Source organism: Acomys minous, assembly GCF_964271855.1.
Source record: "Acomys minous genome assembly, chromosome: 16".
Lineage (NCBI taxonomy): Eukaryota > Metazoa > Chordata > Mammalia > Rodentia > Muridae > Acomys > Acomys minous.
The window spans coordinates 35,073,498-35,100,951 of record NC_140498.1 but is presented as its reverse complement, the minus strand read 5'-3'; the positions used below and the strand labels follow the sequence as shown (position 1 = coordinate 35,100,951).

Here is a 27,454-nt window from a genome sequence, read left to right as displayed (position 1 = left end):
TCTGGCCAAGGAGGAGGACATGCCACCCATAGCTACCACATTATAACACTATTCAAAATATCTAGATTTCAATTCAAAATTATGAATATATTAAGAAGGAAGAAGGTATAGCCAGTTCATGGGAATGAATAAATTAAGAGAAAATTGGGCAAAAGAAATGGCAAATATTGGACTTAGGAGATGAAGGGTTAAGTCAACTGTCTTGCATATATTTAAAGAGCTAAAGGAAAGTGGTATGGAAAGCAGAGAAGAATGACTCTGAAGTAAGGAATATCACTGATGACAGAAATTATAAAAATGGAGCTGGGTGTGGCAGTGAAGCAACTACAATGCCAGCACTCAGACGCTGAAGCAGGAGGAGCATAGATTTGAATGTGGTTTCATAGTAGCACCTTAACTCAACACACACACACACACAGAGAGAGAGAGAGAGAGAGAGAGAGAGAGAGAGAGAGAGAGAGAGAGAGAGAGAGAGAGAGAGAGGATTCAAATAGAAACTCTTACAGAGACAACAATAGCATGCACATGGGGGGGGGATCATCAAAGAATTTCAATGGCAGAGGTGAGAGGGTGGAAAGAAAACAGTTATCTTGAAGACAGGGCAGCTGAGAGCAAGCCAGCCCAAGATGATGATGTACCAAGAGAAAATGGCAAACAAAGTGAACAGATCATAAATTTGTGTGCTGCAGCCAAACACACGGACATTCCCATAATGGGAGCTCCAGAGGGAGAGGAGAGGAAAACATGCAGAAAAAAGTTTGAAAAAATAATGGCCAGAAACCACCCTACTTTAACAGAAGACTCGAGTCTCCATAGCGAGGGACGCGATGAAATGAAGGCAGGATAAACTCAAAGCCTTGCATACTGAGACTCAGTTAAGTCCAACTGCTTCAGACCAAGATGAAAGAAGGATTTTAAAGAGCAGCAAAGAAGTCACTCTGTACAAAGGGACTTATTGAGATAATATGGGGTTCCCACTTAGAAATCATGAAGGCAATTAGAAGAATTAAAGGGGGAAAAACTACAAATGAGCAATTTCATAATTAATAAGATTTCCCTTCAAAATGAAGAGAGAATTAAGAAATGAACAAAGTTGATTTTAAAAAATGGAACCCATGGCTAATAGATCACAGCACAGTCTCAATGAATTAATGTGATGGATGCTGAATGTGTGGAATACATACAAATGAATAAAACAACAAGTCTGCATCTATGATAATGAGCACGCACTATGAAGATGTGATGTTACAGGGCTGTGTAAGAGCAGATTGTAGCATATTCTATGGGAAAACAGTTAATATTAGTTCTGACTAGATTGTTATAAAAAATGTAATTAATTATAAAGACCAAGTTAACCAATAGCCACTAACAAAACTTTAGGGGCTGGAGAGATGACTTAGTAGTTAGTTAGGAGCACTGACTGACTTTCCAGAGTACTCCAGTTTGATCCCCAGTTTCCACATGGCAACTCACAACCATCTATAACCCCATTTCCAAAGAAATCCAACACCCTCTTCTGGCCTCTCTAGGCACTGTATACATGTGGCTTGCAAGCAAAATATCCATACACATGAAAAATAAAAATGAATAATATAAAAACTCAAATAACTTTAAAAGCATTAAAAAGGGTAAAGCAGAATTTGAAAAAAATTAAGTATAGACAAGTACAAAAGAGACAAATGAGAACAAAGCATAAAGATATACATGTGTGAACATGGAATTATGAAACCCATGTTAAAGCATGAATGACAAAGGGAAAAACAATTAAATATAAAACAAAGGTGTAATGGAAAACTGAGCAACAGGAAAAAATGTAAAATATACGGAAAGTCAACATCTACATAAAAAAGGAAAATATTTCCTTGCCAATATTTACTGTAAAATGTTCATGGAGATTAGACCATCCCATCAAACAGCAGAGGTTGTTGGTACTGAAGAGAAGGCTCATCAGATAAGAGCACATAGAACTCTGTCAGAGATCAGTTCTGAGAGCCTACTTAGAGAGGTTCACATGTAGATAACTTTAGCTCCAGGGGACCCAGCTCCCTCTTTTGGCCTCTAAGGGCATTGCACACACACACACACACACACACACACACACACACACACACACACACACACCAGCACTACCACCACCACCACCACCATACACACACAATTAATTTTTTTCATTTTTTTAAAGGGAAGAGGTGGCTCACAACATTAAAAAATTCCCAACCCAATTAACATGTTTTCCCCCAGTTATTTGCTTTAGGTATGCAAGTAGGTTTGGTTAAAACAGGATGGGGGAAATGTCCCATACACACAAGAAGCAAAGGAGGTGGGGATGATGGTGGGTATACTGATATTAGGCAAATAGACTTCAAGTGAAATTTAATAGATGAGGTAAAAGAACATTTTATCCTGGCAAAGGGTCCACACACTAAGCAGGTGTAGTTACAAACATATATATAGAAACATATACATACTCCAATAGAACAGTGGAGTGTATTAGCAAACATTGACCCAAATTAAAGAGACAGGCAGTTCTACAACAGTAGTTACAGATCTCATTAGCCTGCTATTAGTGAAGGGTAGAAAAACTAGGCACAAAGTCAAGAAGGAAACAGAAGAATTGACCAATACCACAAACAACTGGATGTAACCAACATCTGCAAAACCCTGCCGTTGAGAGCAGGAGATTTCATATTCTCAAGGTGCATGGACATTCTGCAATGCAGAACCCGAGTCAGGCCACACAGCGAGTCTCTGTGAGTTAAAATGAGGAAAATCATGACAAGTGTCTTCTGTGACTATAGAGAAATAAAGCTAGAACCTCATAGCAGAATAAAAATTTGATTGGAAAAAAATTACAAATGAGTGCAAAAAGCACAAGCAAAAATAAAATGGCTTGCAAACTCACAAGAAAAATCAGGAAATATTTTCAGACAAGTTAAAAATGAAAATACAACCTACCAAAGCGTGATTAGAAATTTTCATAGCTATAAATATCTGCCTTGAAGCACAATATAGCCCTCAAAGCACCTATATCTCTACTTTTTTAACAACTAATAAAAGAAAAGCAAACTAAACTCAAAGATAAAAGAAAGAAAATAGTACCAATTGAAGGCAACGAGAAGTGGACAAAAGAATAGAATTCATCAAAGACACAACAGAAGCAGAATTTGTTTCTTAGAAGTGATAAAAAAAAAATAGGTAGGTGAACTAAAAATAGATGAGGCTTCATGTTACTAAAGTGAGAAGTGAAGGCGGGGACATTGCTGCCAGCGTTTCAGAAAGGAAGGGATCATAAGCAGATGGTTCTGTAGCTACTGCTTCCCCCACTGCCCCTTATAGTGAACTCAATCAAAAATTATGCTTTTCATAAGAGAAAGCTTTCAACACTTGTACATCCAGAAAATGGATTCCCTAGATGAAATGGATGCATTCCGAGAAACAAACTACCAACATTGACTCATAAAAAAACATAAATTCAGTTATCTAAAACCTCCAAAATGGCCCATGGAGACAGCTCAGTTAGTAAAGTGCCCAGGGAGCAAGTGTGAGGACCTAAGTTTGCATCTCTAACACCCAGTGTAAAAAGCCAAGTATGGCGCCATGCATCTATAAGCCCACTGGAGGAAACAGAGACAGACAGATCCCTGAGTTCATTGGCCAGCCAGGCTAGCTCGGTCAAAGAGCTCCAGGTCCAGACGAGAACCTGTCTCCCAAAAAGTAAGGTGAAGAGCAACTGAAGAATACATCTGACACTGACCTTACACACACACACACACACACACACACACACACACACACACACACACACGTGTATAAAACCCCACATGAATATGTACATAGAATTCACACATATATATGTGCTTGCACATGCATGCACTTATGTGTGTGTGCGCACACACACACACACCCGCACTCCAAAGAAGAAAGCACAATGTCATATCACTTCAATATGAATTCAATAAAATATTCAGGAAAAATTAATACCTATTCTTCTCAAACTCCTCCACAAAAGAAAGGAGGAAATAGTTCACAAATCATTATGGGTACTGTTTGGATTAACACAAGGAATTCATAACAGCAGTATCCATGGTGAATATAGATACATGCATCCACAGAGATTAGCAAATGGACTCTAGCAGCATATTAAAAGATACAATGTAGAAAAGATGCCAAGTAGAAACTTCCCCAGGAATGCAAGAATGGGTCAATATTCAAAACAATAAAGGAAATACACTTGAATCAATAGCATAAAGAAAAAAATTAGATGATCATGTTAATTAATGAAAAAAAGCATTTGGAAAGTTTATCAACATTTTATGATTAAAAAATAGTCTACAAGCTAGCAATAGAAAGAGTAGTTTTCACCCAAAGATGGAAACTAGTAGCTGTGTGAGTCCTACTTCTCTGACTCTGTGACAAACACCTGCACATCCAGCTTCACTTTGGGTCATGGTCTCCTTCCCTGCCCTGGGCTCTGTTGCATCCTGGTCTAGGGTGAGGCAGAGCACTATGGAAATGAAAGGATGTAGCGGAGTCCTCTCTCCTCACAACAGACAGGAAGCAGAGAGAGTGAGAAGGAAGGTGGCATACACAAGACATAGTCCCCAAGGACCATTGTAGGTGGCCTCCAGCTAGGGCCCACCCTCTAAATTTAGCACCAACAGCTGGTAACCATGTTTTCAGTAAGTAAGTCTATGGAGGGCATTTCATATCTAATGATAACAGGTACTTATTTTATATCTTCAAAATTAACTCAAAATACTATATATATATATATGAGAAAAAAGACAGCACTGTTTTTTCCTGACCTGAGTTGGCCATAGTTTCCTGGATATATGATGTGATAGCTTGAATGAGAATAACCCCATATGCTCATATATATAAATGTTTGGTTCCATTGGAGTTGGTAGATTGTTTAGGAAGGATTAGAAAGTGTGGCCTTGTTGGAGGAGGTGTGTCACTGAGTGTGGGCTTTGAGGTTTCAAAGCCCCATGCTGGGACCAGTCTCATTCACTCTATCTTCTGCCTGTGGGTCAAGATGTAACTCTGAGCTACTGCTCCAGTACCATGCTGGCCTGACACCATGTTTTCCACCATGACTATCATGGACTAACCATCTGAAACTATAAGCAAGCCCCCAGTTAAATGCTTTCTGCTATAAGTTGCCTCAGTCATGGTATTTTATCACAAGCCCAACTAAGAAATATAACAAAAAACATCTGTTATTTTTAAAAAGTGAAAAGGTAGCAAGACAGTGTGGTGGTGCATGCCTTTAATCTCAGCACTCAGGGTGCGGAGGCAGGTGAATTTCAGTAAGTTCAAAGATAGCCTTGTCTATATAGAGAATTCCAGGACAGCCAGGGCTGCACAGAGAACCCCTGTCTTTAAGAGAAAGAAAGAAAGAAAGAAAGAAAGAAAGAAAGAAAGAAAGAAAGAAAGAAAGAAAGAAGGAAAAAAAGAAAGAAAGAAAGAGAGAGAAAGAAAGAGAAAGAGATGGAGGAAGGAAGAAAGGAAAATTGGACTTCATCAACTTCAGGGAAAATGATTGCAGCTGGAAAATTACACTGGGTGAAGTATCCAGACCCAGATACACAGTTACAGTCCTCCCCCATTTGTCTCAAATGTGGATCCTAGTTTTTAATCTTTAGGTGTATGTGTTTAAGTTGGACCGTTTGTAGCAATCAGAAAGCCAGAAATGTCCCAGAAGAGGGAGGGGAAATGTTATTAAGGGCAGTAAGACCATAAAAAATATGTAATATTAAAGTATACAGATGGAGAATTTGTGGGTGGAGAGGTTAATACAGGTGTGGGGAGGAAGAAAAGGTGGAGGGGGGGTCAATAAAAATGAAGGATGCATGAAAAGGACACATGGAAACCCAGGACTTTGTAGGCTAATTAAAAATATAATTTTTAAAGAAGCTTGGTAATCAGAGTTACTCTACAAGGGTGGATAGCATTGCTCCCAGAAGTCATAGGTTATTAAGCAAAACTCCCAGTGCCAAGCGTAGCCTGGAGCCCTATGAGATGATGACCAGGGAGGTCCCAGAGGTCCCCAAATGACACAGTCCAATGCTGCTCTCTTGGTTGCTCACCGAGCCAGATAGTAAGGCCCTGTTGTAGTACCCACCACATACCTTGGTTGCAGAGCATAGAGAAGGCATGTTGGAACTTGTCTGGAAACTTCTTCCCTGCTGGCTGGCTCTCACAGTGCCGGATGGTTCTTTACAGGTTGCTAGGGGATGGTCTCACCCAGTGGTGACCCTGCATTCTACAATAACGACCATCCGGGAAAGATATGCCCGCTGGTGTGATAGTGAGACGACTCTTACAGGGATCACAAAGTGACTTCTGTTTAGATTTGAGGCATGCTCCGTAGGAGGGAGCTCAGGCCTGGTATTGAGTCAGAAACCAGGAAAGTAGAATGGGACCATTGCCAGGTTTGGGGGATTGGGAAGAAATAGAGAGGGGAATATTAGAGTACAAATAATCTGATGATGGAAATGGGAAAAGGGGGGCTCTTTAGGGGAAGAAGGTAAATACAGAAGGTGGAAAGAAGGTAAAGGGCAAGATACAAACGATCTGACAGGCATAATGGAAACTTCAGGATCCTTAGGGAACAGGGAGGGGTGTAAATACAGAAGTGGGGGGAGGAAGACATCCATAACAATACAGATGTATGAGAAAGCCACAAGGAATCAAAGCATTAACTATTTATTTAAAAATCCCTTCAAAGCATATAATTCAGTGTATAAATATATATATTTGCCAAGCCTGTCTCAGGGTTGTGTGGCCCCACACATACAACCTGCCGCTGTTGCCCTGGGTTACTCTGTAGAGGTAAAAGGCATTCTGTTGCTGAAGACAGCGCATACTTCAGAAACAGAGCCCAGAGGCTCCTACGCTGGAACTGACCTGAATGCCCCCTCCCTGAGAACTTGTGTTCGTGATACCAGAAAGCACGTGCAAGTTTCCGAAGGAGGGAGGAAGCCAGCAGTCTGTCACACCCAGCTGTAGTGCCTATGAAAGCACATCACTGACCAGCACGGCACAATAACCCTAAGGGGTGTAGTAGTGGCACACACACACCTTGGTGATAACCAATAGTTCTCTAATTGGGTAAAGAGGAATACCATGCCTTGTATCTGAAACCCAGCTTTCTACTCGGTGCTAATAAAATAATAGTTATGGGTGGAGAATCTACAACTACTATCTTACTAAACCAACCCTAAAGACAATCTAGAAACACTTGTCCTTATGCTCGCAGAGGAGTATAGTCTTCCCCATCATCAAGGAAACTTCTCTTTGCAACAAACAGAACCCATTACAGAAAAACCACAACCAATCAAACGCAGTGTTGTGGAGCTTAGTCCTAATGGACACATCTGCAAAACACTCCAGCATCTAAGTCTAAGGGAGCATTTCGGAAGAGGGAGTAAGAAAGGTAAGAAAGAGCCGGAGGATCAGGGAGTTTGCTGTGAGATTTCATAATCACCAACATGACTGCCAAAATGTGAGCTGAACAAGGTTGACACCAACAAACATGCCAAAGAGGATAAGGAAAAACCCATAAAGCCTCAGTCCTACAGAAACAAATAAAACAAAACCACAGGCAACTGAGGAAAGCTGGAAGTACAAAAAAAAAATAGCCCCTTCTATGGAAGAATGAACCAATTGGTTGTCCAGTGCCTAATGGTCAGTCCTAAACAAGTAACATAATGTGGACTCAATAGGTTATATTTAGGAATGTGTGTGTGTGTGTGTGTGTGTGTGTGTGTGTGTGTGTGTGTGTGTGTAAACATATATTCATGCAATAACAATTAATGTAAAAAGAGGCCATGGGTTTGGAGCATAGTGGGGAAAGGTATATGAGAGGCATAAGAGTGAGGAAAGGGAGGGGAGAAATGTTGTAATTAAGTTATGATCTCAAAAGCAAACCAACAAATAAGTAAAAAGAGTGCATGGGTGGGGTGGTGACAGACCCTTGGAGAGAACCTACTACTGTTGCTTTACAAAGTGGACACATCATCAAAGTGCTGTTAGGCATTTATATTTATAACCACAAAGTACTGCTGCTCTCAACCTTCAAAGAAGCTTGTTTTTGCAACGGGCAGTGGTCAGTGTAGAGACTCACAGCGGCCAATCAGATCTGTAATCAAAATCTAGACTTTTTTTTAACCAACAAAAAGACAACACGGACCAATTTGCAAATGGGCAAAGGAGTTAAAAAAAAAAACTTATTTCTCCAGATACCCACAAATACCAAAGAGCACATGAAAAGATCCTTGGCATTCAAGTCACTAATGAACTGCCAATCAGAACCACAGTATGCTACCTCATACCCACTGATATGACCATAATTGGTTTTTATTATTATTTTTGAAAGTGATGCATAAAAATTGTAATCTTCAAAAATTAGCCTGGGAACAATACCATGTTTGGAAATTAGAGGACAGTGTGCCTGGTCTTCAAAGGCAAGCAAAATTAGCATGGGACCCAGCAAACCCGCTCCTGCACTCACACCACAAGTTCTCAAGAAGAGTTCAAACAGAAACCTTCACACAAATAATCGCTTGGATGCTATTAGCATAAGATAAAAGATCAAAATGGCCCAGGTATCTGGATAAACAAGATGTGGTATATGCACACAATGAAACAGTATTCAACTAGATAAAAGTACAAACTACTAGTACATGTGACAGCACAGATGGTCCTAGAAAAACATTATAGTAAGTAAACGAAGCCAGAGCCAAGGAGCCATCCATGTACGGCTCTACTCCATTCGTATGAAAGATCAGGAACAGAAAAGCAGAGATGGCAAGAGGCTGAATGCTGACACTGGAAGGGAGTCGGGGGTTACTAGATTCACTTGTGGAAAAATGGAATCATGTACAGCTACGCAATGGAGACGTAGCTGTGGTCAGTGCTACTGAGCTATGCAACTGTATGGTATGGTTACAAACAACAGCAAGCTGAGAATTCGTGCATTTAGTTAAAATTATCAAGAGACATCTGTGCACAGAGCACCAGAAGGGTGGTGAAGAGGTACTCGGAGGGAGAGGTGTGCTGGTGAGCAGTATAACGGAGAAGAATTGCCTCGGGGAGGCAGGGACTAGAGAGATGCGTGTGTGGAGCACGTCCTCGGTGATACATGTCATCAGAAACCTTGCGGGGATCAGGCACGCTGGCCCCCACAGTATGACAAGAATGACAGGCTCGCCAGTAGTGGCAAAGATAGGATGGGCAGTCCTACCGGAAGCCCAGGTCCTCGGAGAGCACCCAGTTGCCCCCCAGGACAACCATGTGGGGTGACTGATGGCTTCCTGGGGCTGTCCATTCACTCAAAGCTTTACCTTCCCCTTAAGCAGGAAGGACAGTGCCCAGGGTCCTGCCACATGAGGGCAGTGAGCTGTGCCACTGCACACACCATGGCACTAGTTGGTCTGTTTCCAGATGCCTCCCACCTGCCTTGACAGCTCCCAGCTCCAAGCAGAACTTCCTCTCTCTGTCTTCAAGTAGGCATCACTGGAAAGGCATATTGGGGAGCTGTTCTGGCTGGTTTTGTATGTTACCGTGACACAAGCTGGAGTCATCAGAGAGGAAGGAGCCTCCATTGAGGAAATGCCTCGATGAGATCCAGCTGTCAGGCATGTTCTCAATTACTGATCAACGAGGCAGAGCCCAGCCTACTGTGGGTGGAGCCATCCCTGGGCTGCTGATTCTGACTTCTACAAGAAAGCAGGCTGAGCAAGCCACGTGAAGCAAGCCAGCAAGCAGCCCCCTTCCATGGCCCCTGCATCTGTTCCTGCTTCCAGGTTCCTGCCCTGCTTGAGTTCCTGTCCTGGCTTCCTTTGGTGATGAACAGTGTTGTGGAAAGTGTCAGCCAAATAAACCCTTTCTCCCCAACTTGTTGTTTGGTCATGGTGTTTCATCGCAGCAACGGAAACCCTAACTAAGATAGGAAGCAAGTGAGTAAGTGACACTTTACAGAGGTTGTTTAAATTCCTGGAGGGGAAACTGGTATGTAACCAGGCCTCACGTACTTGGCAGTGTGAGCTGATAATAATCCTGACAAGATCCGGAGTTCATCAGACATGTGCCTTGTACCTTGTACCAGACTCTATGAAGCTCTCTCCTCTTATGCTTTGACCCACTAATCTGCCCAGTGATGCTCCCGAGTAGGAAGAATCGTCTCCATACGTCAAATGAGGAACAGAGAGGTTTGTAGTTGCATCACGTGGAGCCTGAGCTGGGAGCACATTGCACCATGCTTGACCCTGAGCACATCCTGAGTGAAGCAGCACGGGGCTTTGTGCGGATTCTTCCCCTCTCCTTTCCCTCTCGTCTCCTCTTTCCCACTTCTCTACCTTACCTCTATAACACATGCCCCCCTACACACATCAAAGAGGGCCCAGTGATGCGGAAAGATGCCAACCCTGCCGTGAGACACGGTGTGGCCTTGGGTGAGTCACTCTACCTCTCTGGGTCTCATTTTCTTACAAGGCGTGTGCTAATGCTGTCCATCAGACGATGTTAGGAGGATCCTGAGTGGGGCCCAGTGCAAGGTGTGTCCTATGGCCGCAGCCTCCCTATGAGAGTGTTCTCAGGGATGGAAAGTTCCCTGAGAGGCAATGAAGGTTAGAGAGCTTAAGGCAGAGTCTCAGACCCCAGCTCAAGAGGACGGTCCTGTTCTTCCCTGGCTCTAGCCTCAACCACAAGGCTACAGGGTGCCAGTCTCAGTTTGTGCACTGCACAAGGCCAAGAGAGCAGTGAAACTGGCTGGCTGATGTCTGCCTGGCTAAGTGTGTGTGTATGTGTGTGTGTGTGTGTATGTGTGTGTGTGTGTGTGTGTGTGTGTACACACCACACTTGTCTTTCTGTAATCCAGACAGCCTGCTTAAAAGGAAACTCCCTCTTTCTGGGCCTCAGAAGCTCCAGCATCCCTTGAAGGACAATAGGATGTCCTCTCTGGCCTCAGGCCTATCTGTAGCTGATCCTTGGACCCCGGCCACACTTGAACACGGGCACTCAGATGAGCAAGCAAACTGTGACTTGCTAGCTCTTACTAACCACTTCTGAGGCTTCCTGCTTCCTCTAAAATAACCTACAGACTAAGGCCACGCCCAGTCCCTTTTCATACAAGACAGCCAGTCACAGCTGCAGATGAGCAAATGATGTAGCCACACACCATCTGCAGTGTAAAACCTCCCCTTGATACACCTGCGCGTGCCTTTCTTGCACGTTTCCTGGTATGCAGTCTCAGTTACCCATGAATCTGTGTGGCCATCCTAGATCTCAATGAAGATGATTTTACTCTCTGTCAGAAAGATTCCTAAAAGATCCATCAAATGTCAATCATGAAAGGCTGGACTGGTAAGTGTACAGCCACAGTAAGGGCTCAATCAATGTGTGCCACGTTTCTTTTAAGCCGTATTACAAGATCTCCAAATGCCAGCTATATCTCACCACTAATTCCTTCCCAGCTTCGTGTCACCTTTAACTCCACTTCCCAGCAGTGTGCAATCAGTGGCACAGAGGGTCACCATTGAGTGAAGTTAATCCTTTGTTTAAGAACAAGTCTGGAGAGAGCCCTGGGGACCTCAGAGGCTTTTCTTCTGCATAATCAAGCTATTTCTCCATCTCCTCCACACATGGCCTGGCTTACAGTCCTCTTCCCGTCCTGGCTGCTGGCGTTTGGACACTTGCCAGTGTGCTAGTGTCCTTGCTAAACAGGCTCTGCACTGACCTGTGCTCCTGCAACCCAAAGCTGGGCCTTGGGACCTGGCCTCGGAGCTGCCGTGCGGGGGAGAGGGGCTGCAGGAGCAACTGCGGTTTCCACAGAAGGAAACCACCCAGATGGGGGTTGCCTATGCAGCAAATCAGGTCAGTGCACAGGCACTTAGAGGGCGGACTATGCTGAGTTTTGCGCCAGCTCCTGTGGACTTTATCCAGGGCCCTTTTCCTCACACTCTTCCCTGTCACGCCAGGCAAGAACTTTCAAATCTGTCAGCTTCAGATATCTCAGAGTTGGGCCTCCAGGGACATGTATGCATCTGTCCCAAGGACTCACTGGTCCTAAATAAGAAAGTAACTGATGCTGCAGAGAAACCCACCCTCCCTTTAACTTGAGGACCTCTCTTCTCAAAGCTCCATTTGGCAAGGGAAAACAGACGAAGGAAGTGACTCAGCTCACCGGTCCCTGCTTCAGTTCAGTTTTCTAAATCACTAACAGGAAATTCCAGGGCAGAATGCCACCCTCCACTGAGTGTTACTGCTTATCTCTGACTCTCTGTTTGCTTCTGGCCAGGCTAAGGAAGGGTCCACTTGTTCCCACTCTAAAAGGCACAGCCACTACATTATGTGCAATGGAAAAGGAGAGGATCATCTCGAACAGGAGCTGGCAGGGTGTGCCTTGATGGGTAAAGGCTCTTACTGCAAACCTGAGTGCATCCCCAGGACCCACGTAGTAAGAGGAAAGGTCCTCTGACCTCTACGCTAGAGCCTTGACATTCTTACACATACAATAAACAAATAAACAAACACGAGGCGGGCAATGAACACTTCCTATAAAAGAGCCACTGATATCATGGCCACTGACATAGGCAATTGAGGGAGTTTACGCACAGCCTTGGTCCCCAGCCATCTTACATTCAACATTCCATTCTAGCCTCCTCACTGCAGGTGTTCCTCCCCCCCCCCCCCCATCTCAGGTGTCTAGCCGCACACAGATGACTTGAAGATCTCCTACATCAAAGGCTACACCCAGGACCACCAGCAGCAAAAAAAGTCAAGGAGAGCCCATGAAGATGCTGTCCTCACATTCAAGGACTGGGGTCACCTGAGGCCACAGACCCCCAGCATGAACTCACAAGGAAATCCCAAACTGGTAATCCTCAAAATCACTGTGGTAAAGGTTGGGTGGGCTAGCTATCAACCCTGTAAACCAACCCCCCTGGGTCTGTACCAGTTCTACCTAAAGATGCTACAGTATTCTACACTCACCAAGAATCCAAATCTAGGTGATGGAGGCTCAGTGGCTAAGAGTACTGATTGTCTCCCTCCCCTGCGCACCCCCAGGACCTAGGTTGAATTCCCATGATCATCTGTAACTCCAATTCCAGAGGGTCCGACGCCCTCTTCTGGCCTTGTCACACCAAGCATGCAGGTAGTGAACAGACACACATGCAGACAAAACACTCATACACATGAAAAAAATAATCCAAGTCTAGAGAAATAAGGTAAATTTGAATGCCACTGTGATATCCCTCTGGCTCACAGATATAATAAATATCCTATCTCTACATCGTGTACATGTTAGGAAATCAGTATCTTTCCCTTTGTTTATAGCTGAGGAAACTGAGTCACACTTACCTACCAGAAAGTAAGCTAGATATATTGGAAGACAGACAAACAGACGATCCAGATGTCAAATTCTAGCCACAGCACACAGTTTTCCAAGCAAATTGTGTGACATATCCTGGGTGCTTGCCATAGGCCAAGCACAGACACTGTGATTTCCTTAAGGGACAGTCACAGGTGCATCCCCCATGTGTGCCAGCTACTGTTCTGAGAACCCAGGTTACAGTGAAAGAGAAGATAAGAAAAAAGCCTTTCATTTACAGTTCATTTGATCTTCAGGTAACCTGCAAAGCACAGTCATCCATCTACCACCCCCAGACACACACAGAGAGGGAGAGAGAGAGAGAGAGAGAGAGAGAGAGAGAGAGAGAGAGAGAGAGAGAGAGAGAAGAGAGAGACAGACAGACAGAGACAGACAGAGACAGACAGAGACAGAGAGACAGAGGAAGAGAGAGACAGACAGACAGACAAACAGAATCAGAGACAGAGAGAGACAGAGACAGAGACAGAGAGACAGACAGACAGAGAGAGAGAGGGAGAGAGAGAGAAAACCTCAAAGAGAACCTCAAGAACCATACTAGGATGTCATTCAATGCAGAGCACCGGCTTAGTGAGTGATGTGTGAGGCCCTAGCCAAGTGGGAGGGGAGGAGAGGTAGAATGGGCTGGGAGGGGAGGAAGGGAGAAGAGGGGAGGGAAAAGGAAGGAAAGGAAGGATTTTTACGGCCATACAACTAGAAAGCTGTAGCTCAGTGCTTTCTCGACCTTCCTAAGGCTGGGATCCTTTAAAGCCCCTAACTACACAGTTGTTTTCATTGCTACTTCATAACCTTACTTTTGCTATTGTGATGAATGGTAGTATAAATATCTGATATGCAGGACATCTGGCATGTGACTCCAAAAGGGTCACAGCCCATAGGTTGAAAAACCACTGCTGTAGAAGGTCGATTTGAACTCAGCAGAATCCAAAGTTCTTGTTTCTCTGGCCAGCCCATCTTTGACATCATGTGTTACTCTAATATACTCTGGAATTGTTCACGTCTTCTTCCCCCATCCCCAAACGCCCCCCCCCCCCCCCGCCAGCTCAGGGAGGCTGAGTTCCCATGCTAAGAACACTTGGCCTACAGTCTATGCTTTAGTGTTTACTGGGCTCTGCATGGATACCTGTTGAAGGGGTCGCATGCGAATGAAGACAAAAGACTATTGAGTCTCTTCTATTCCTTGAACGTCTTGATTGGTTCAAGAGAGGCTCACCCAGCACAGCTGCCATCAAGGGTCCTGTGATCCTTCAGGATGGATCGGTACCTTATTTGGGGCCCTGACATTTGCTAACATGATTGAAAGCAAAAAGCTGCAGCCAACACTAAGTGTTAATAGAGTTTAGACAAGTTGCTGTATAAGAGGAAGAAAACCCAAAACCAACAATGGAAAGAGAAAAGATGCAATCGGTTGGAGCTCGTTTCTAGAACCCGATCTGGGCTTGGGAGAGCTTCTCTGATGGAATAGAACCAATGGGCATATCTCTGGTGTCAAGTCCAAGACACATACAAGCAGTGTGCTGAAGTCTGTGGGTGTGCTGCCACCTTATCACCTGAGCAACTGCCTGATGGGGCACCAGAGAAGGTAGCTGCAAAGACAGCAGCAGAGACCAGCAGAGTTCCAAACAGATGGGAAGAAGGGGAAGAAGAAGAGGCTGGAGGGAAGGGAAAGATGAGGTAGCGGAGGAACAAGAGGACGCTAAAGACAGTTATAAAAGAAGAGGGGAGGGGAGAAGTTCCTCCACCAGCCAGGAGACCTCAGAGGACCACCAGCCCAGCTCACCTCCACTAAATCTTTGCTATACAATTGCTAGTGGTTATAACTGTTATCTCTGATTTATTGATTAGGGAACTGAGGCGGTGTACGCTGAAGCACAGGGGGACACTGAGAGAAGGAGCCAGGCCAGGCTTTTTCTGCAGGCAGGCTGGCTTCAGAGGTTTGGCCTCCACCACTGCGTAACCCGACTCTCACTCACGAAGATGGGCCTATCACCTGAGCTGCACCAGGAGCACCAGGGCCCTCCCTTGGTCATGACAACCACCCTGGGGCTGCACATCACTGTGTAGCCTTCAGTGAGCCAAAGTGATCCCCCCCAGTGAACAGAAATCAGATTGGGATTCCAATTTAGTGCCTCAGAGAATGTTGCTATAAAAAGAATCTCCTGGCCCATTCACAGTCTCTGGTTCCCCATCTTTCCATCTCTGCCCTCATTACTGTGGTTCATATGGTCCTGAAGTCCTCACTGGCTCCCAAGTAGACAAAGCCAAGGATCAGTCTCAGGTTTTCAGCTACTAAAACTTCTACCTAAGCAAACTCCTTTCTTTTCATTTCTTTACTTTTCTCCCCCGCCCCCCACACACAGCTAGTACTTTATTCAGATAGAAATCTCATTACACATGGTCTAAGAACACTCAAATAAGGACTCAAATAAAATCAGATGTTAAAAATTGGTCTTCAAGCACCGTAGCCAACAATGCCATATTTGCCTATGATGTCTCCAATATAAAACCACATCCATACCTCAATGGCTACCAAACCATTCAGCACAGCTTCCTTAACTGTAAGCTGTTTGAAGCTTCCAGTTTTAGCACTTTGAATTATTTTTTTCACACTCTGACTAGCTGTAGGGATTTTATCAGGGGTTGAGTGGGGAGGGGAAACCAGCTCAATCTTGGCATACTGCCAAAATGTGGCCAATTGAGGCTTTGAGTAAGTCACAGCAGCAGTTACCAGTGCCAGAACCTTCTCTACAAAGTTATAGATGAACTTGGCCATGGTCTAAAGTGGAAGGTCCATCTCCCCAAACCGCTGGCTGAATCCAAACCTCTTTTCTTTGTAAGTATTCTGCTTTGGGTATTTTGTTGCAGTGATAGAAAATGGACCGTTACATCACCATATAATTGAAGAGATGGCCCTATATCAAAGAATCATCTCAAACTCACAAAATCATCTGGACCAAGATGGGTAAATCCTGCTTAGAATAACGTGGTCATTTCCCACAGCATAGGCATGAGTGCACACGGATACTCTTAACACCGTGGAGTTAAAGAGGGATTACAATGAAACCAGCCACATCAACCCTCTCCCCCCAAATCCAAAGCCTCTGGCAATCTGATGAATCCTAGAGCATAGAAGAGTAAATTGCTCTCATTCTCCTGCACCCTTTGAAATCTGGTTGAAGAGACAAACATACGCGCTACAAGAAGCTGTCTGAACTCTTGTTTGTTTGTTTTGTTTTTCGAGACAGGGTTTCTCTGTGCAGCCTTGGCCGTCCTGGGCTTGCTTTGTAGACCGGGCTGGCCTCGAACTCACAGAGCTCCATCTGCCCCTGCCACCCTGAGTACTGGGATTACAGGAATGTGCCACCATGCCCAGATGCTGTCTGAACTCTTAGTGCCAAGCTGCCAGGCACAACGGCCGTGAGTTCTCAGAGGGCAAGAAAGGCCGGATGAGGGAAGTGATACTAGAGCATGAAGGAGGAGCAGAGAGAGCAGAGAGGGCAAAGGGCAGAAGGAGAGAGGTAGGCGGGATGGAAAGGGCAGGGAGGTGGGGCCTGTCAGCTTGATGAGTGAGGGCACAGCAGAGCCAACTCAATGGCATTCCGGGGTGTGAACAAGCAGGATTGGCCCAGTGGCTAACTGTAAGGGCTCAACATCAGGAAAGATTTCGAGACCTGTGGTGCTCTCATAGTGGATAGCCTCTCGGAAGGAAAGGGGTGGGGTGAGAAGATGGAGGCCAGATGGAGCAACTCAGTCCATCTGAGCCTTGTGAGACCCAGAGGTGGGAAAAATTCAAATTCTACCTCCCTGGTCCCTCCCTTATTTACTTATCCATTTATCTATGCATCCATCTGTTCACCCATGTACTCATCCACCCATTCATCCTTCCATCCAACCAATAACAACTAAAGAATCATCTTACATAAGGACAGCAGACAGAGGGTCAGTCTGGACATATTGGAGCTCACAGTCTATGGAGGGTTCCAGACAATTCAATAGAAAACTGCAGCAAAGCATGCTGGGGGTGATAGCAGGAGTCATGGTAATAGGAAGAAAGGAGTTTCCCGGCCCCAACCTGAGAAACAGGAGGTTAATAGTAACTGTGGTGCTATTTGGCATCACATGTAGAGATTTACTACTGCGCTGCATCCCCAAAGGCAGGGATGCTGTATTCATTGTTCATTCCCAACAGAAGCTCATGGGGCTGAACTGATCTGAATAGGGGGAAAAAGAAAAACAAAAGCAAAAACAAAAACAAAACCCCAAAAAACAAAAAAGCCAAACAAAACAAAAACATTTTTCTGACTCTTGGCGGCTCCTGAGACCAAGAATTCATACTCTGAAACACAGAGCCTTGGGTACGTCCATTATGGCAGTTTGCAGAGTGGTTTCTGCACACACGTCATCAGAAACCTTAACTAGCTTCCAGAGATGGGAATGGCTGAATTCTAACATGGTGGTGCATGGGTATGCCTTCGGAAAAGATGGGCCTGTAGCTCCTGCTGGGCTCTCAAGGAGACCCAGTGTTAAACAATTAGATTCTCAGCCCTCCTATGTTCCTATCACTTTGGGGGTGGATGGACTCCCCAAGACTTGGTGGGAATGAACTGCCACTGGAGTTCTGCCCTTAGAGAGTGGACCACCTACTGGGAAAGGCAATGTGCACTTACTAATTCAGAGACAATGTGTTCCCCCACCCAAGCCATGGGTTGGAAATGTAATTCCCAAATTGTTGTATTAGGATTAGATGACATCATGGGGGTAGATGCCAAGATGACATGAATTAGTTTAAAAGAAAGAAGAAAGAGTTGAGTTAGTGCACGTGCTCTGCATCACCATGTGGTACCCTCCACCACATTAATAAGCAGATGCTGAGAAGATGCCTGTGCCAAGTTCTCAGACTTTTCAGCCTCCAAAAACATGAGTTAAGTCAACTTCTATTCTTAAACAATTACCCAGTCTGTGATGTTCCATTATAGCAATAGAAAGTGGACCACGGAGCAGGCGAAAAGTGACAAAACAGTAGGGCTGAGGTGTGATTTAAAAAGAACCTAAAATGGGCTAGAATCCTTTCTCCATCTCAGGTTTCTCACCTCCTCCCTGGTTACTGATGAGGTTTGGACACAGAAACGCAGAGCATTCTAAATGCACAATGCTGTGAAAGGGTGAGGTCGTTTATAATGAGGCTGGTGAGAACTTAGGTCAAGAATGAATAGAGAAATCTTACATGCTGTTCTGTCTCTTCCAAGCTGTTCCTTAGGATCATCCCAGACTCCTCTCTGTCTCTCTACCCATGTCTAATGCATGAGGAAAACCCAAACCCACTTGTCCCACCTATACTACATATGTTCAGAAGTGAGGCCCATGTCAGCACAGTCAGGGCCACCTTCAAGTGTGAGGCACTGCCGCGACATAGCTAGCTCACTGCAGCAGCTGTCTTACCAGCCTCTCTGCTAAGACACTGAGCTCCATTTTTCACTTCCCATGAAACTGCCAGCCCAAATATGAGATGTAGCAGCATTTCTCTATTGTGCCTTAACCCCTGATATACCTCACCCCACCTTTCCATCAAGAATAAAGTCTCCATGATACCCAGAAGTCACTACTCCCTCTGACCACCTCCCACAAAATCCATTCTTACACTTCTACCGCGAATCCAGCCACGCTGGCCTTCTACACATCGGAGGGACTTCCTCCTTGACACATTATTTGCATTCCGTTTGCTTTACAGGCAGAATACTCCTCCCTCACCAGACTTCCTTACTGCTGCAGCCTGTGAGGCAAGTATAAAAGCTCACTAGGCAGGTATGGTGGTTCCAGTAAGAATGGAACACAGAGGCTCCCGTATTTCAATGCTTGGTGCCCAGATGGGAAGACTGTTTGGGAAGGATTAGCAAGTATGGCCCTGTTGGAGGAGGTGTGTCACTGGGGGTGGGCTCTGAGGTTTCAAAAGCCCACACCAATCCCGATTGGTGCTCTCCTCCCGCCCCAGCCCCCCAACTTGTGGATCAGGATGTAAGCTCCAGCACTGCCTGCCGCCTTGTCTCCTGCCATGCTCCCTGCTGTGATGATCTTGGATTCTAATTCTCTAGAACCATGAGCCCCAAATTAAATTCTTTCTTCGATAAGTCAATTCGGTCATAGCGTCTCTTCAGAGCAGTAGAAAAGTAACAGACGCCAGGCAAACGCTCAGCATTTGGCTGGAACCTGTGTTGCCATCCTGTAGTAGCTGATAATGCCTATCTGGGTGTCCTCAGGGTCTGCCCCACCACATGTCACCCTCCGCCATGTTACAATGCAGCAAGAACCTCTGTCTCTGTTGCCATAGCCTTTGACTTAACAGCCCTGTGTTATCAGACCTCTGAATTCTCTGAGCAGTTGCTGAAGAGAAATCTGTGACAGTATATCCATCGATATGTCAGTCACAGCCCACTCCTCTAGGCCCAGTTTCTTCCACTGTGACTTTAAACCAGTGCAAACGCCTGCAGCATCCTTGTTGGAGCAGGAAGACAAAGAATGTACTTCTCTGAGAACAAAATAGAGTAAGCCTTCAGCAACTCTCCAGCTGCTGCCCAATTCACAGGAGGGAGGGAGGGAGGGAGCAAGTGCCTGTTAGTGGGAACATCTGAGGTGTCTCTACCCAGATTCCTCTACAGTCGGGTGACAACAACAACAAACATCACCCCCCCCATATCCTTAATATATGCTGCAGAACACAGACCGTGCCCGTGCACTATTGACAATAAAAGCCCTGCAAGCTTTAAAAGCTGTAGCAAATCCAGACATCCAGAAGTGAGGAGAACATTATGGTGCCACATTGTCTCAAAAGACAGGAAAACCATGAGGATGCTAGACTTAGGAGAAAGCCAAATTTGGAAAATGTTCCTTTCACCAAAGCTTTTTTATACCTAGACATGATGGTTGGAGCCAAGCTGGGTTTTGTCTCCTGAGGTTCTCATACAGCCAGCGAGTGGGACAATCCCCTCACATGGACTCAATGAACCAACCCACAGGGTGTGTCTAAATGTCCCCAACTTGCTGAAACGTCACAAAGGAGAAGGCCAGGCACCGACAAATTACCATGGGAAAGGAGCTGGGTTTTTAATGTGTGCGTTTCTGTTGTACCAGACAGATATCTTGAGACAGGTCCACAGATGCGGTTAGCCTCTCTTGCAAACACAGGTGTCCCAAGATGCCTCCAAGCATCTTCTTTAGAATTCTGTTCCCATTGCTCTGGGACCTGCTCAGTTGATCCATGTTAAAGACTCTTCTCCACAAAATGCTCATCCCTGGCAAGTATGACTTCAACAAGACACAGCACAACTTCTAACTGTATACTTGTTGACTGGCCCACAGATTTATTTGACTTCGTTACTAGGAACCATTTAGGGCTAATTCTAGTAGCCTCTGTGACTACCATGTTGCTGGGGACTTGGGAGACATCCAGCCAATATGCAGGATATAAGTAAAGACTGAACTAGTGAGTAAAGCAGAGTCGCCTGCTGCCTTCCCCACTAGAGCTGGCTCCTCTGAAGGGTCATTCATTCTGGCCATTAGGGTAGCATGCTGCATGCATGACTCCCATGTAGATAGCATGCTACCTTCAACAAAGCTCTAGCTAGGAGAGTAACATGACAGGTCATGTGGCCTAGCTGTAGCCCTAGGAACCGGGCAGGGGCAGCACACTTAATAGAGTGCAGCCTGTACTTAGGTTGGCAGTGACTTGGGTGGTCTTTTTAAAAATAAAAATATTTATTAGAATGCAGATAGAATCTTTTGCTGTTTTGATTGATTTTATAAAAGGATTTTGTTTCTATAAAAATAGAGACTATAACATAAATTCTTTTAATTACTAAGTATGATAATTAAGATACAACCATTTCTTGTGTTAGTATATGATTGTGTTTTGTTCTTTTATATATTTTTAAGTTAACATGTGATTATATTATGTTTCCCTTCTCTTTCTTCTCCAATACTCCCATGTACTGGGCCTGTTGTTCTCTCTCAAAATCATGACGTGTTTTATGGGTAGTCACTTTGAAAAGCTGAAACAGGTCACCATTCTGGAACCCCAAAGTCATACAGATTTCAGGCAGGGGCCACGGTGGTGTGTTAGAGAATATCAAAACCAAGGAAACATGACGGAATCACTGGACGGGTGGTGCATGCCTTTAACCCCAGCACTTGGGAGGCAAAGGCCAACAGATCTCTGAGTTCGAGGCCAGCCTAGACTACAGAGCGAGTTCCAGGACAGCCAGAGCAGTTACACAGAGAAGCCCTGTCTTGAAAACACAAACAAACAAACAAACAAACAAAAAAGTGATGGAATCAGAGGGAATTGATGAAGGTAGTCTGGGGAGCAGAGCTGGAGTATTTAGAGAGACTGGGATGCCAAGAGAGGAGGTGTTTATTTTCAGAGATGCCCAAGTTCAGGCCTTTTAGGAGGTCTGTCTGCTGGACTTTTAGCAGTCTTTCTGCTAGATTTCCTGGAGTTCTGAGTGATTCCCTTGAGCCTTAAGATGCACCACTTGCCCACACACCACATGTATCTAATATGAACTATTTTAATGAATGTTGTCCTTCATTAAAAGGAGCCTAGGGTACAAAAAACAAAAACAAACAAAACCCAAACACACACACACACACACACACACACACACACACACACCCTCAAGCACAAGAACCTCTGTCCAAGGTTCTGGGCTACAAGCATCTCTACATCCCTGAACTAAGAGGTAGTCAAGAGCCTTTCTGTATCCTTCCCTCTGAGATATGGAAAAGTGTCCCTTCTCCATTTCTGCAGAGCCTCTTATTATTTGGATCTAGAGACGAAGAGGAGCTTTGGTGAATCATTCTTTATCTGAGAAAAATCAGGTAGTTCTACAACAGGACCACAAGACAGACTTCATTGAGTGAGCACGAGCCTAAGTCAGCCTCCATTGAAAGCTCTGGCATTCCTTTTATCCTGGTACGTCTCTGAGACTTTACTTTCCCTTGTTGAGCTCCCATATAAAGGGCACGTTGAAAGCAGTCCTGCATGATATGCATCTAATCACTGTCTGCTCACTTCTCTCATGTTACTCTGTCCATTGTATAAATTATAGGGCATCAGCCAAGATAGGGAGAGACAGAGAGACAGAGACAGAGAGGTGGGGGGAGGGAGGGAGGAAGGGAGGGAGTTTCTTCCCCTATGAGTATAAGTGGAGGAGGCACCATACAAGTTTACCTAAGGGGTCCACTTGAGAGCAAATATTTTTCTTCCATCATAACTCTCAATCTGAAGATTCCTGTGCTGAGGCCTCACTTACAGTCCCTGGCCACCATGGCAGAGACCACACATGATCTGTTATGGACTCGACTGTGTGTCCTTAAAACTTAAGGGCTAACGTTCCAATCCCTTCTATTTTGAAACAGAATCATATCTGCAGTGAGCACTTTGAAGAGGTGAACAAATTAAAATAAAGCCCTTAGGGTGAGGTCCTAACCCATTCTGACCAGTGTTCTTATGAGAAGACAGGGAGACACCAAAGGTATGGATGCCGAGAGGGGCAACCATGTACAAAAGGTTGTAAATGACCATCTGCCAGTCAACTAGAGTCCATAAAAAATAATAACCTGATCTTCCTGGCAGGATGATCTTGGGCTCTCAGCATCCAGAAGCATGAGAAAATGAGTGTTGTCATTTGAGTCCCTATTTTATCTAAAATTCCATTGTCCCTCCCTTGCTTCCGGATGAAACTACTAAATATTAGCTGGGTACATGACTGAGTCTAATACAGACTACATTTCCCAGCTCGTCTTGCATGCAGGCTTGCTTGGTCATGTGATTAGTTTTAACCCATAGGCTATAAGGGGAAATGTCAAGTACACCTTCAGATGAGTGCTCTTCAAGGGAAAGCTCACGCCTTGCACATTCCCTTTGTCAGTCTTGATGGCTGCAAAGAGGACCTAGTGACTGGAGATTCCACAGGTAGCCTGGCTCATGAGGCAGAAAGTGCAATGCCAAGGAGGCAGCATGGGAGATATACCTCCCTCTCCTGCCTACCTCTCCTCCCCAGCATTTCAGGATGGAGGCGGTTTCCAAGGGCAGCAAACTGTGGCTGGTAAGTACTTGAGGGAAACTAATGGAAATGAGTGTTATTCAATCAAGACCACCCTGGGGCCAATGATCTGTGGGCTTGGGGAGCAGGAAAATGAATGTGTACTACTTCAACCAATCCACTATTTCAGAGGTTTGCTTTGACTTGTAGTCATATGTAAGGCCAACTGATACCGTTTTCCCCTTCTGCCTCCTCCATCCATCCTTTCCCACATTTCTTCCGAGGAGAGGATCATCACTGGCCAGTCTCACACAGCCAGGACTGAGATAGCAAATGCCAAAGGTCATGATAATTTTAAGTGGATTTGGCTTGGACCAACTGGAGACGTACAGAATTATTACCCATTGCCATGCTAGTCTATGTCCAATCTTTACCCACGTCAGCACTGATCTTATTGGCTTCTTACAAGGGACACTCCTACTCAGAAGCTCCAGAACCACAGAAGGACACTCCAGTCCCCTTCTACTCTAACTATAGGCAACCCCCTCTGCCAGGCTTTTTCTCTACAAACATCTATTAAGACCAAATCAGACTTCTTTCTTGATCCAATTACTGTGCACAAGCTTTCCACTTTTACCCACGGCATCAGTTTTCAAGGGCCCTCCGGATACGGTGAAGATTACCTATAGTGCCTAAAGTCTGAGGGCAGTGGAATTTAAGAGCCAGCTTCATTATCACTAAGTTACGTGAACTCAGGGTCTTCACCTGTAAAGTGGGAATAAAAACACACTCTCTCTCACACACATACACATATAGATGTTCCAAAGTCAAAGATGAGAATGGGTCTTGCAAACTTAAACCACTATGATCTGACTAGGAACAACTGTTCTGAAGTTGGCACTAGATGCTATTTTGTGTCTATCTTGATTCCGCAGTTGCTCATTTTAAGGCTCGTTTGATTTTGGCCAGAAGAACTACCAGGTGTTTTACAATTATCACTCCAGGTAGTCTCCAGAACAATACTATCAGACTTGCATCATCATCATTCATCATCATCATCATCACCATCATCATCACCATCATCATCATCAACAACAACAACCACAACCACAACATACCATCATCTCCACCTCGCTATAGATAAAGAAACAAGTCTAGATTTGAACTTCGGTCTGACTTCACAACCCAAACCTCTAACCTTCTTCAAACCCCTCAAGGCAGAGGCTGTGTCCTTTTGATTTTGTAAGGACACTGCCTTGTTTGGGAAGCGTCTACTGTGCCTCCTCTACCCGAGGCCTTCCTTGCAATGCTGATGGCTTCCTGTGTCAAGGCTGCAGCAGGAAGGGGGCAGTGGGAGTGGAGGTGGGGGGGACAAACCTGGTAGGGATTGCCTGCAGCCCAGTGGACCTCAAGGTGGCCAAGAATACATCTGGTTCTGAAGATGAAGGGGCTTTGGCAAGAGACATCAGCACCTCTTTCACTGAGGCCACGGGAAGGACGGCTAATGACACCCATCCTGAAGAATGAATGAATCAGCTGGGAAAGCAGCCAGGGATGGCCCAGCTGTCTTAACTCCTCTTGCTACTCCAGCTTTTCATCTTCTTCCAAGCTGCGATTCCTACCACCTCCGGTGTCCTTGACAACGGAATGCTACGAACTAGGGAAGTGTTAAATACCTGACTCAGAGTGAGAAAAAGCAGGATACGTTCTAGATGCGGCTTCCATTTGGCCTGCACTAAACCATTGCCTTTTCTCACAGCAGATTGAAGAGCCCTTCCTTTCTGGCCACTTCTCCAGGCCAGCTTTCATGCCCCAGGACACAAGAGACCCTCCACCCACACCTCCTGCCCATTTCAGGGTCCCTCTGTTCACGTGTAGATGGCTAGCAGGGTACCCCAGCTGGAAGGGGCGGAGTTGAAGAAGCTTTGGGGTTTTAAAGGAGCCTTTATTGACTCTAGTTCTAACTTCCCATTGTACAGATGGAGAACCTGAGACCCTCTGCATTTGTGACTTGTCTGTCCTCAGTGGGGACCTTTTTTATCTCAAAGTACTTCACAGTGCCAAATGCTTGCCTGTGAATGGATAGATCTGAGCCTCTAAAGTAGCTGTTCTCAAGCTGTGGCTCAGGAACGAACACACACACACACACACACACACACACACACACACACACACACACACACAAACACACACCTCCATCTATCACTCCCACCTCTGAGTTGCCTCAGCCCTGGCCTGTTGAGTTGTCTTCTCTTGGGTGGGGTCTGCCATCTGGCAGCGTGGAAATCCCCCAGTCAGCCTTTAAATTCTCACTTAGCATTGGGAGGATTGCATCACTGGTGCCACTTCGAGTCACAGTACCTGACACCTCCCTTCCCCCCCAGCCACCACTTCCGCTCCCAATTTGAAACAGAGGCTTCTGGGAGCTTAGATGGCTGAAGCTGATGAGGCTGTTTTCTCGGGCGATCCTCCAGATAATCTGACAGGAATCATTTTCTCAAAAGCTCTAGTGAAGGACCCGTTAGCTTCAGCCCCACTCCAAACTGGATGCTTGGGATTAGAGCAGATAGTTCAGGGGTCACCTGCCTCAGAAGAAACCAGCAGGTGCTGTCGCTTTGAAAATGGGAAAGGGAGCCATGGTGGCTTCCAGATAGGCCAATGGAGAGTGTCCATGTAATGCAAAGCCTGGCTGAATATCAAAAGGCCAACAGCCTTGCCTCATCTTGAGGATGCGTGAGCCAGCGCTTGAGGAGAGGCTGAAGGCAAGGATATGTGTTCTCTGCCCTCAGTTTCTCCTTTAACCCAGAGACTGCAGCAGAGACAGAGAAGCGCTGTATGTATGCCCGACCGTAAGTTAGCGTGGTACGCCCTGTCCTCACCCACGCTGCAGGTCCCATCACATCTACCTGCGTGAGGCCCTCCAGCCCCCTGCCCCCCTCCCTCTGCACTGCAGACCCAGCGTCCACACCTACCCACTCCGTGCCGCTCCTTGTCAGTTTTGCGCCAGGGGGCCATGGCTAGCCCGGAGCCTTGAGAGCCTCCTGTTCTCTAGTAGAGAAGCTGGCTGCGGTGGCTAGGCGCCTTGCAGGGCCCCACTTCCTTCCTCTTTTTAAACTCTCTCTCTCTCTCTCTGAAGGTCCGCCTTCTCCTCATCTGTGTTCCCACTCCGTCCTCCCCCCTTCTTCTCGAGCTGGGGTACACTATTTTGTCAAGGTTGGAAGACTGCCAGCAAAACGTGAAGACCACCCTCAATTTGTCTCTTCCCCAGGCAACTGGCTACAAGCTGGACAGGTACTTAAGCCAAACCAGACCACAAAACTTCTGAACCTCGTTAGTGACTAAGCATGAGCTTCATGGGCTGATGATCTACATTTCTCTGTGATTCGGATTCTTCATCTGGAAGACGGAGTACCGCCCCTACAGGCATTTAGTAAGGATTAGAGAAGACCCTTATACACAGCACACAGTGGGGGACACACTAGAGATGCCGTCATTTTAGTTAGCATCCTTCCTGTGACATGGACCCAAAGGAGAATCTGATGAGGGTTCAGGAGTCCCCCTCTTTAACACTGTTCGAACACACCATTGGCCACCAGCCAGGAGGTCAAGGGCACCCTCACCACCAGCAAGAATGGGCAAGGAAGAAGGCAGCCAGGGGGGCTCAGACAGACATTTTCCCCCACAAAACCTGAATGTTGCTCTTGGAATAGATTCTATCTGAAAAGGAAACTATCTCTCAGGGTTGTAGTAATTGTGATCTAAGTCTTCTTGAATTTTCTTTATTATTATTTCCCATAACCCTTTTCTGCTCTACTCCAGAGACATTAAGAAAGCTAAGGCAATATTAGCATTAACAGGTAGCTATCACAAAATTCCAATTTTCTTTCGTCTTAGTTTATTGACTTTCTGGTTTCTGACAGAACACATTAGGTGCATCTGTTATATAGATTTTTCTTAGGAACACATGAACCCCTCCACTCACCCCAGATAGGTCACCAAAGACAGACCAGAGTAGTGATTCCTC

General features: G+C 45.4%; 2 protein-coding genes across 2 annotated transcripts in view; both read right to left on the bottom strand.

Annotated features, from left to right (window-relative positions):
• The window catches only part of DOCK2 (dedicator of cytokinesis 2), a 406,436-nt gene extending 379,902 nt beyond the window's left edge, over positions 1-26,534 (bottom strand). Inside the window, exon 1 of the mRNA XM_084762887.1 lies at positions 26,403-26,534. Coding sequence (XP_084619013.1) covers positions 26,403-26,445 — 43 coding nt within the window. The 5' untranslated portion in view covers positions 26,446-26,534. The remainder of the gene's footprint in view (positions 1-26,402) is intronic.
• LOC311586287 (ATP synthase subunit g, mitochondrial-like) lies at positions 15,846-16,166 on the bottom strand (the record flags this gene model as incomplete). The annotated part of the gene is made up of 1 exon (XM_084762259.1): positions 15,846-16,166. One exon carries the CDS (start codon positions 16,164-16,166, stop codon positions 15,846-15,848), a length of 321 nt encoding a protein of 106 aa, XP_084618385.1.
• Positions 26,535-27,454: the final 920 nt, after the last annotated feature.